At 31.4% G+C, this 12,144-nt stretch overlaps 1 protein-coding gene across 1 annotated transcript; it reads right to left on the bottom strand.

Moving 5' to 3' along the window:
* Positions 1-1,122: 1,122 nt before the first annotated feature.
* Positions 1,123-7,888, bottom strand: LOC107433444 (probable disease resistance protein At4g27220). The gene is made up of 2 exons (XM_048478221.2): positions 7,702-7,888; positions 1,123-4,450 (listed from the first exon to the last, which is right to left on the bottom strand). The coding sequence occupies exon 2, from the start codon at positions 4,446-4,448 to the stop codon at positions 1,533-1,535; it is 2,916 nt and encodes a 971-aa protein (XP_048334178.2). The 5' UTR covers positions 4,449-4,450; positions 7,702-7,888; the 3' UTR covers positions 1,123-1,532.
* Between the last annotated feature and the right edge of the window lie 4,256 nt (positions 7,889-12,144).

Raw genomic sequence — 12,144 nt, forward strand, 5'->3', positions numbered from 1 at the left:
TTGTAGTTATCAATAATTTATAAATTATATTTATTTTAAAAAATAATAAATAAATTGTAATATTATAAACTAAAATAGCTAGACTAAAAATTATAATGAACTTCAAATTTGTTATCAACCATACCACATGAGGATTGGTAGGCTTGCTTTTTTGCCCTTTTTTTTTTTTTTTTTCAAGTTTTCTGTAAATTTGGATAGGCTTACTTATAATATTAAATATATGTATATATATATATTTTTTTTTTCTTTTTTCTTTTCCTGGTTTTATATATATATATATATATATATATTTTGCTAATATTGGGTTTTTTTTTTTGGGGATGTCGGTGGAACTAGAAAGAAAAGAGCTGCGATCATCTTCCATTTAATAAATATATTTTACGTCATTTTTTCATTATATATTTTTCTTTTTTAACTAAAAAAATCAGATATATATAAATAATAAATAGTTATCTAAATAGTCATCTGTACAAGTAAGGTTGAAGAAGAAACATTGTAAAAAGAGAGATTTTATAAAAAGAAAAATTAATTTTTGGTTTTTGTTTATTTAATTTTTCTTTTTCCTTTCAAATTTGTAGTTAATTATTTGGGGAAAAAAACTATTATATGTTAAAAAAAAATAATATTAAAACAAGAAACTGAATAAGTGAAAAACCTACTAATTACATCGTTGTTGAAAGTTTGGTATTACAAGCAGTCCCAAATGATAAAATGAGTAAAGAAAAATAATTAAATTTTGTAGAAAAAGGTATTGTATCCATTGAATTGTTGAGCTTGGCTCACTAGCTCACTAGCTCACTATCGATGCTGAATGCTGATGTATTTTTAATATTGCATGTATTTTCCTCTATTAATCTGAAGGATCATTTTTTTCTGAATAAATAACCAACAAGATAATCCTAAAAATTACAAAATTTGTACCAAATTGTTAGCTAATCATCAAAATACAACCATGAATTTAATATATATGATCCTATAAATTTAATATGCTAAATGTTACGAACATGTCATTGAATAAAAAAAAAGAACACATTATTAGAATTATTTTTCTAAAATTACAGACCAAAAAAAAAGTTAAAAAGTATAAAAAAATAAAATAAAATATTAATTATTGCCGATGTATTGACCCTTTCTTGTTAATGTCATTATAAAAATTGGTAAGAGACTGCATACTCATTTCTAAAAGACCAAAATAAATAAAAAGCGTATGAAGAAAGCGGAATTTCAAAATCTAAAATTACAAAATATTTTAAAAAAGGGATCCAAAAAAAAAAAAAAAAAAAAAAAAAGAAGAGTAAAATATTCAAAAAGGAATAGCAGGCATGTCGGAATTTCACTACTCAATACATTTGCAGAAGAAGAGGACAAGATGATGATGATGATGATGATTAATGGTGAAGAAGAGCAACAGCTAGCTGTTTGATGAAGATTATGAAAGGAAACGAGGAATTGCAGTACTTATGACAGACCACCAAACATGTGCAGTGCTTTGACTGTCTTCACTTCCGACCACACCACCATCTTAAAATTCCTCATCCTATTCGCTCACCTATGCGAGAATTGACCACTCTATAAGTTCCGTCATTTTGTACTCTATCTCCATTGAAGGACAGCGTCGGACATTGAGATATTTTAATCTCTCTCAGAGAGTCAAAAACTATTTTACTAGTACAAAATCTCTTCAATTTTGGAAGCTTATACAACGAAAGATAACTTAATTTGGGGAGAGAGTATATAATACTACTAGTTGTACTTACTGCTTCCCGGTTCTCATCATCTTCATCTTCATCTGATGCTTCTCCTATTATTTCCACCATATTCTCACAAAATCCAACTCGCAAATCGACTAGGTTCTTAAGATTAGGTAGCAGATCACGCATGAACAACCTCTTTATTTTTGGACATTTCCATATAAAAAGCTGTCGAAGAGAGGAAAACATGTCAGGTTGGAGTAGATTTGACGATGCAGATGCAGATGCACAACATCTGTCTGCCCCAATCAAAGCCCTCAACTCCTCCAAGTCACCAAGGAGTAATGAGTCAAGATATTGAATGAGAGGAACGCTACAGCACGAACAAACAACATGTTCCATCCCTTGACATCCACGAATCTTACACATACTCAACTTGGTAGCATTGTGCAATGACGGAATATCACATAAACTGGCAGTATCGTTGCAGTTTTGCATTACCAGACGTTGAACATCTTTAGGGAGCACAAATGAGTCTTCTCCACATTTGCCTTTACTTATCTTGCATCCTGATAAATATACATCTCTCTCATCTCTACCATTGCTTTCACTTATCTGGCATCCTGATAAATATACATATCTCTCATTGTCAGTACATACGTCATTAAGAAAATCCGTCGCTGTCAGCTCCGTCATTTTCAACAGAAGTGCATAATTACTGGCGCCCCCATTTTCTTCTCTCCATCTTACATACGTATTAAAGCTGCTCATATCACACAGGTTCCCTTTAAATGCTTCAAACTTATTCAACTCCACTATCTCCTCACCTCTCAGACGAAGTTCAGCGTCAATTGCAAGATATTGAAGACAAGACAGTTTGGATAAAATGCCATCTGGTATCATTCTTATTAGTGTTTGTTTAAGATTGAGATATATCAGATTCAACAGCATATCCAAACCATCGGGTACTTCTGTTATACCTGTCTTTCTAAGGTTCAGCCTCCTTAATGCCTTGAGAGTTTCTAAAGATGGTACATACTTCAATTCCTTACAGTCTTCAAGCCATAACGCAATTAGATTCACCAACTCAGAAATTGATGTGGGCAGCTTTATAATCCCCGTATGAGACAAATCAAGAACTCTGAGCTGAGGCATACGACTGAAAAAACAATCTGGAATGGCTTTTAGGTCGAGATTATGATTTAGCATCAGTGTTGTAAGTCTCGAACACTTTGGCGACATACTAGAAGGAATATGTGATAAGAGATTCTTCATTAAAGAAACTTTTTTAAGATCCTCTGCCCACTTTTCTTCTCCTGGTATCTCTCTCAATTGTTCTCCAGCTTCTACTAAAAATTGAAAAGCTCTTCCAGTTTGGATGGCCATGCTTCTTACCAAATCATGCATCTTCACATACCTTTTTCCATCGTATTTTTTTATAACGGCTTCCAATAAGCAAACATTTTCAAGTTTGTTCAACACGGTGTGGCCCCTATCCAATCCTGCCCGCCTATTCCTCAATCCATCAACGAATCCCTCATCAATAAAATGCTCAATCAATTTTTCTCTGTCAATTATATAGTCTTCAGGAAACAATGAGCAATATAAAAGACACTGTTGCGCTTTTAAATCTTTCAACTGATCGTAGCTGTGCTTCAATACTTGAAATACCTCAGTTCCCATATCATCATTACGCTCTGCCACTGGTTCTTTCAATTTTTCCAGTGCATCTCTCCACTCAGCTATGTCTTTCACCCCTTTCATGGATCCTGCCATGGTAATAATGGCAAGAGGTAAACCACAACATTTTTCTGTGAGTGACTTTGCGATGGGTTCGATTTCAGGAGAAAGTGCTCTGCCGTGCCCAAGTTTCTCAGTAAATAACTCCCAATCTTCATTCTTAGAAAGTGGCGTCACTAGGACCTTCTTTTCACAATCCATTCTTCGACAAACCTCCAAGGACCGACTTGTTAAAATCAACTTACATCCATTTCCACCAGCAGGAATTCCCACCTTATGTAGTGGAAATGGTTGCCACACATCATCTAAGATGAACACAAAGTTATTCATATTTTTCAAGTGCTGTGCTAGCTCCGCAGCCCTTTTCATCTCATCATCATCATTTTTTAGATTGAGCCCTCTTGTTTTTGCAATGTCATTCTGGAGTTTCTGAATACTAAAGTTCTGTGACACAGTCACCCAAACAACAGAGAAGTCTTGATGAGCAAGAAGTTCATCGTGAACATGGGTAAGCAAGGTTGTTTTTCCAACTCCCCCCATTCCCCATATGCCAATTTTTGACACGTTATTACTCCTCAACCCTTCCCATATCTCATCCTTATGTTGCTGGAATTTTTGACCAATCAATGGTGTTGTAATTAACTCAATCTGTTGGTTGCCATCTACGTCAAGTGTAAGCCCATCAGGAAATTGACCTTGGTGAATGAGTTCTCTCACTTCTTCTGTTAATCTTGCTATTTTCGGTTCCTGTAGCAAATGTGAAGAAAGCCAGCTACTTTCACGAACTTGTTGCTCCATCATCTCCACCTCATTCTTTATGCTTGCAACATTTGTCAACCAATTTTCAACTTCTTTCCTGCGTTTTTTAAACGATAAGCCTTCTGCATATTCGAGCTCTGTCTTGACGTCTTCTTCTCTATTCTTTAAACGGTCGCATTTCCTTTTTAGTTTATTCATCTTTTCATGAATGCCCTCATAATTTATTAGTCCTTCTGCAACCTTCGTCACAGTCTCCATGCCTAACAAAATTAATACATGAAAATAACCATATGTGCTTGACGACACAAAGCAACAATCCAAAATATTCTACAATTCTAACAGACAAATATTTTATGTGCTTACACATAGAAATGTTTAGTTCAAACAAATCAATAATTAAGGAAAAAAAATATTTTTATCCAAAAAAAAAACTAACACATTTTTATGGTGAATAAGCCTCATGGCTAAGGCCAATTAAACATCCACTCCAGAATAAGACACATTTTTATGGTGAATAAGCCATAAAGAAAATCAAACGAGTGTTCACCAAATGTTTCATCTGGTCAAATTAGAAGCTCCTCACATTAATATTAACGTTTAACAAAAATATTGGTTCATAATGATAATAATTTATTGTACTTGCAGTGAATTAATCAACATAAAAAGGCAAATTAAAATAAGATATCTCATCAAGGATGAAAATAAAAACGAGCAAATATATATACACATCTAGAATTTATAAAGTTACAATCCAAACTAGCTGATTAACCCAAAAAAAAAAAAAAAAAATCCAAACTAGCTAGTAGATATATATATATATATATATATCCACGCATGCATAATTATTTAATTAGTAACTAGAGTTTAATACACTATACTATGTCTATATATATATATATATATATCTATTTAATTTATTCAAAAAAACAAATATATATATATATATATATCTATTTAATTATTTTTCTGGTTATTTTGTATTTTGTTTAAATTAGGACTTAGCATTATTATATTCATTTAGCCATTTTGTAATTAGGGATTTTTTTTTTTTTTTTTGGTTATTGCTTTTACTAGTTAATTTGTTAACACTTTTTTTTATTTTATGGAAAAGTCATTTCTCTTAAAATAATCATGAGTTTGAGTTAAAAAAAAAAAAGAAAAAAAAAAAGTCCCAACGTCAATGTCAATGTCAACGTGAAGGACAAAGGTGAAGCTCTTAGAAGCCCCCTACATCCAATGTAAATGTAACCAAACCAAAATACTATAAAGGAACATAAAGAAGAAGGACAAAGGTGCGCTTGTTGCACCGTGTTACTTTTAGCTAGTGAATTCTTTGCCAAATTTCTTTACTTAAAAAAAAAAAAAAAAAAAAAAGTAAAGAACTATTCTCTACATTTTTAAGATACAATATATTTATGATATTTCGGTTTCAATAAAATCACAATGTATTTTAGTGCCTACATGCCAAAAAATAAATAAATAAATAAAAATATTTTAATGTCTGTTGGAAATGTAAGACATGATTGAGATGTAAAACTATTGGTGTGATCATACTGTAGGGGTTCAAGCAAAAAATAATATTGTAGGGGTTGTTAACTCTTTAAGCAGTGCCATCCATTTTTTTATTTTTTATGGTACAACCACAACAGCATTTGGTATAATAAACTTTAGTTGTTTTTTTCTCTTTTTTCCACTTGAAGGAAATAGATAATAAATAAAAACTACCATGGGAATGAAAATGAAAAGGAAATGATTTACTTTTATTTTCTTTTTCCTTCAATATTTTTTGTGAAAAAAATAAATTCAAAAACAAATATGTTTCCAAGCTCAAACAAATCAATAGTTAGAAAAAATAAATATTCTTATAAAAAAATAAAAAAATAAAAAAAAGGACTGATCATCAAGCAAAAAGCATCACAACTAAGGCCAATTAAACATCCACTACAGAATAAGACACATTTTTATGGTGAATAAGCCATAAAGAAAATCAAATGAGTCTTCACCAAATGTTTCATCTGGTCAACTTAGAAGCTCACAATTATGTTAATGTTTAACAAAACATAAAACGTTAATATTGGTTCTAAATTAGAAGCTCATGCTAGTATTAATATTTCACATAAAATAAAACAATAATTAATATTTATTTATAATGATATTGATCATTCATCATTCCTGTGTAGAATTCAATATGAAACAAGCAAATTACGATGGAAATATTTTTCTTATCAAAAAGGAAAATATAAACAAGCAAATATATATGTGCACAGGGGAAATAGATACATATAAAGTTACATTAATCCAAACTGGTATATATGCATCACGATAAGCTTATTTAATTAGTAGTACACTATACTCCATATATACCCATTTAACTATTTTTTCTGTTTTTTTAAGTTTAATTTGTTCTAATAATTGCTATAAATTAGGACTTATAATTTTTATATTCATTTAGCCATTTTGTAAGTAGGGACTATTTTTAATTTGATTTTGCTTTTATCGCTTTTTTTTATTTTATTGTTATTATTTTCTTAATTTTTTATATTACAATATAAAAAAGGGTATTTCATCTAGATTAAGGGTTTGAATCCTAAATCTAAAAGTTTATTTGCAATGGATTTAATATTGAACCAAGCTTATGAATATAGAACTTTTATTAGTTTGTTTAATACTAACAAAGCCATTTGTCAAAAAATAATCAGAGTTCGAATCCGAACTGATAACTAGAGGAAAAAAAAAATAATAACAAAACAAAATAAAAATGAAGAAAATAGCATGTCGAGATTGAAGAAAAAAAAAATTCCTAGTCAATTTCTAGCTTTTCAAAATGAGGACTTAAGAATTATAATATGTAAATTAATTTGAAGAGAGTCAATCAATGGGTCTTACTCTCATACTTTCACCAATATTATGTCCGACCCAACGTTATTATTATTTTACTAAAACTAGTTTTTGATATTTGGTCCATAATATTTTATTCTTTAAGCAACGTCATATGTGTATTCTGACACAATATTATATTACTACATCTCCTATATTTTTTTTTAACTAAAATTTGGTTAGACTGATAATATAGGGGCCATATTTAAATCGCATCTATATATTTTTTTAACAATAATTAAAAATGAAATGTTAGAAATTTGGGTGCATGTATTAATGTATATGTAGTTCATTGAGATATGCATACACATAAAATAAAAATGAGTGCTATATTTTTTTGGTATTTTATTTAAAAAAAGAAAAAAAAGAAAGAAAGAAAGAAAGAAAATAGAATAAAATAAATAAACTAATAAAGATGCATGAGATCTGCACAAACCAATGCTATATAAAAATAGTACTATATGGAAAGGAAGCTATCTGATAGAAACTTACCTGAACAAGCTCGATCCAGTAATTATTCTCTCTTTTATAGATATATTTTATGTTTATAAATTATGCGTGCTAAAAATTAGTCAGATTAGATCAAAAGAAATGAAAGAAAGAAAGAAAGAAGATACGAAACAGAGTAACTTACTCGATTAGAATGGATCTACTGTGTCTCTTACTGAATGACAGATGCAAAGAGTGAGTTCTAATGTTTCAGATCTGATGGGAGGAGGAGGAAGCAAATGGATTGTCGGTCTACATAAGGCTGTTAGGAAAGTCTTCGGAAGTCAATAAGTCAATGTCAATGCTAGGGGCACAGCTAATGTTCTTGGAAAGATCAAAAAAGCACCAAAACGGTATCCAATGTAGCTTCAACCAAAATTCTCCAAAATACTAAAAATAAATAAATAAATAAAAATTGACCAAGTCCAAGTGGGAGGTTCGGCGCGTGAGCCACTTGCCCTTAGCTGCACACTCGTTTGACATCATAAGTGACACATAAACTACAGGTGTGGTAATATATATCATAGGTGTTGAGAATTGTTTATAATTTTTTTCTTTGTTTTTCCTTTTCTTCAATATTTTTTGTGAAAACAATTGCAACAAATATTGTCTATGACTACGTAGGTTTTTTGAATGCTATCGTAAGTCCACATCAATCTTAACTTTTATAAGAATCTTAACATAAGTAAATAAAGATAAACCTATAACAATTAACCAAGCAAATATATAGGAGCATAAAATTCTTTGATTTAGGACAATTTCCATATAATAGAACAAAACAAGAATATGTAAATTAATTAATTTTATATAGATGGATTTGTGTACAAAGATAGCATATAGAATTTCGTAAGTGATTGAAACTTAAATATTATAAAAAAGATAAAGAATATAACTTAGATAAACATGTCTCTTTGATAATAGCATAAACTGCAAAATTCTAGTTGTTTCAAAAATCAAGTTACAACAAGATGCAAATATTTAAAAAAAAGTATCAAATCTAAATATATATATATATATAGAGAGAGAGAGAGAGAGATCCTAAAATGAACTTTCCCAATACTAGAAAATAATCAAGTGCATTTAACCCAAAATTCATTTATAAAATTTACAAACTTTTGTTCTGTAGCCCCTGGAATTTGTTCTAATCAAATTGGAATCTTAAACCCACACTCACTTGACTTGTTTATAGTTATATATGTTTCTTTTACTCATGTTAAATTTTTTGGAAGAGCTAAATATTAATTTTGACAAATGATAGCATCCAAATAACCTACATGGATTATATTGGTTTCGATTGATTTATTACAGACAATATTGGTGTAAAAATAGAGGGAAAAATTGAACAATATTTTTCATTCTTATTCTCATAAGGTAGTCTTTATTTATTGTCTATTTTGCTCTGTTATGCTTCTCCAACTACTGCTGGATTCCAAACATTCTCACTCCATTTTCCTATTTATAGGCAAAGAGTCAAAGTAAAAATGTACATGAATTACTTCAAGTTCTATTGCGAGAGGAAAAAGAAAAAAAAAAGAAAAAAAAGAAAAAAAAAAGAAAAAAGAAAGAGAGGGAGAATGATACCATGGAAGAATGGAAGAATGTTTATGTCGTTGTAGTTTGTTTTTTTTTTTTAAAAAAAATAACCATAATATTTGTTAAATAGAAATTTGAAAAAATGAAACAAAAAATTTAAACATTACTTGTTAAATAATATTTAAACGCCACTTCTTAAAGTATTTAACTTCTACAATATAATATCATTGTACCAATAATTTCACGTATCAATCATGTCTTGCATTTCAAGTGAATCCTAAAAATAAGGAATGATCCACATAATGAAACCAAAATATTATAAAATACATTTTTTCTTGTAAATGTTTATTAGTGTTTGTTCTACATTTTAATTTTCAAAGAAATTCCTTATAAAGCAAAGATATTTGGCAAACTAGTCATCAGGATGCTCGGGCCTAAATTGAACAGTGCTAGAGAGGTCACCGTGCAATCTCAAGCTTGTTTACACTTTCACAGAATTGCAAAAATATCAAAATGGGTGAGGAAATGGTGCCTAATTTGGTTCAATGATCCAGGTCCATAAAACACTGCCGAAAGAGCATGCAGTTTCCTGCCTGGGCTCACCTTCTTTTGAGTAAGAAATTCAAGAAACTGATGATTTCATGCGAAGAAATTGCATAGATGAAGAAGCTAATAGAGATGGAATCCCTGAGGCCAAGAGCTTGCTAGAGAGATTAGTTTTTGCAATTTGTTTTTTCCTATATTTTTTTTTAGCTTGATCTTAGAAACAATTAGACGTTTTGGAATTTGTGCTAGCATAAATGAGATATGTTGGTCAATTATTGTCTTTATCGGGGATAATCTTGTTTCTAGTTTAGTATGGCCCTATAATTCTTCAAACATTAACTAATACATCGTGCTCATAATTGAAACGAATCCTAGCTACTATTATATAAGTTTACACATGTGGAATTAGTCATGAATTGTTTGGCCTTCCCAGAAGTGTAGTCAATTTGTTGTCGGGAAATAATTTTTGATTCTCTGAAACATAGTTTCACAAACAGACCCCAAGTTGAGCGGTGAAATCGTTTAGTCGTGATTTTTCAAGAAAAAGTAGGGAAAAAAGAAAAAAAAAAAAAAGGAAGGTTGAAAGTTGAAAAGGATTAAAATAGCCCTGGCTTTCTGGGGAAACAAGCAGCTTTCAGCAACTCTGAAACCTCTCTGTCTTCTTCTCATTTAGTTTGTCTTGTGGTCTTCCACAACCGCTACACTTCTATAAGTGGTGTTCTTTGGCGAATGTAAGTAAACACTGCCATGTTCGGAAATTCAGGCTTAAATTCCAGGTTGACTAGCCCTATTAAATATGAGAATTTTTAATAGTGCTTGCTTTTTTTTTTTTTTTTCCAAACTACTACCCTTTTGTAAGTGGTTGCTTCTTTCCCCAAACTAGTGGGTTTCTGTTACTCAGAAAAACAGTGTGTTTTCTTTCATGTTTGGTGGTATTTTCTTTAGTTTTGGTCTTCCGCAGCTGATGCTCTTCTCCAGAATTCAAATCAAAGTCAGAGCTTCACAACGTATCTGCTTCATCTTATGGTCTCCTGCAAACTGCCAAACCTATACAGGTTGTGGTCTTTGGCAAATCTGAATGAACCTCAGCATATTTTGCATTTAATTCTTTTGTTCTTTTACTTCTTTCGGATTTTTTGCCACTTAGATTTTGAAGATCTTATCTGGTACTAATAATATATTCTGGTTTTTGAGAAATAAGTAGTCCGTATTATACTTCTACAGGGTGCATTCCTCTGCATCAAGATGGTTGAGGTTCAATTGAACACCAGCAGACCGCATAGGAAATCTCAAGATCAATTTCACTTTCTCAGATTTGCAGGGAAGTCAAAAGGAATGACAAAAGTATGTCAAATCTGGCTCAGTTGCTTGATTCAAGTGCACAAAACACTGCCAAAATGTAAGCAACGAGGTTAGTGGGTCAAAAATTTCTGGAAAATAACATGTGCAATTGAAACACTTGATGAGTGATGAAGTCTCAAAAATTGGCATATATGGAATGGGGGGTGTTGGGAAAACAACCTTGGTTACTCATATTCGCAATGAACTTTGTAAGATCCAAACTCCTCCATGTCTTGGGTGGCTGTATCATAGAACTTTAGGATTTAGAAACTGCAAAGTGACATTGCAAAAACTATAGGACTTCAAATAGAAAATGATGATGATGATGATGAGAGGAAAAAAAGGGCTGCAAAGCTGGCATGTTGCTTGAGGAATATGAATAGTTTTACACTTATTTTAGATAATGTGTGGCAACATTTTGAACTAGATAGGGTGGGAGTTCCTACTAATGGAAATGGATGTAAGTTGATTCTGACAGGTCGATCGTTAGAGGTTTGTCGAAAGATAGGTTGTGAAGAGCATATATCAAAGTAGAGCAACTTCCTGAGAAAGAATCTTGGAAGTTATTTGCTGAGAAACTCGGGCATGAAAAAATGCCTTCTCCTGAAATTGAAAAAATTGCATAGTCAATGACACGGAAATGTTTTGGTTAGCCTCTTGAGATTATTACCATTGCAGGTGCATAAGGGGAGTGGAAGACATAACTTAGTGGAGCGATGCACTGGAAAAATCGGAAATGTTAGAGGCAGGGCATGATGATGATATGGGAACTGAGGTATTTTAGGTATTGAAATACAATTTTGATCAGTTGAAAGATCCGAAACTATAACAATGTTTTCTAAATTGCTCATTGTTTCCCTAAGACTCTCGAATTGGCAGAGAAAGGTTGATCGAGTAATTTATTAATGAAAGATTGATTGATGGATAAACTAGGCAGGCAGAGTTGAAGAGGGGTCATACTATATTGAATAAACTTGAAAATGTTTGCTTATTGGAAGGAGGTGCTATGAATTACAATATTCTAAGGATATACAGTACGTGAAGATGCATGATTTGGTAAGATGCATGGCCGTCCAGGTTGCAACAGTAAATCAACGATTTTAATAGAAGCTGGACAACGGTTAAGAGAGATACCGGGGGAAGAAAAATGGGAAGTGGATTTGACAAA

Source organism: Ziziphus jujuba, chromosome 3 (assembly GCF_031755915.1).
Source record: "Ziziphus jujuba cultivar Dongzao chromosome 3, ASM3175591v1".
In the NCBI taxonomy this organism is placed as follows: Eukaryota; Viridiplantae; Streptophyta; class Magnoliopsida; order Rosales; family Rhamnaceae; genus Ziziphus; species Ziziphus jujuba.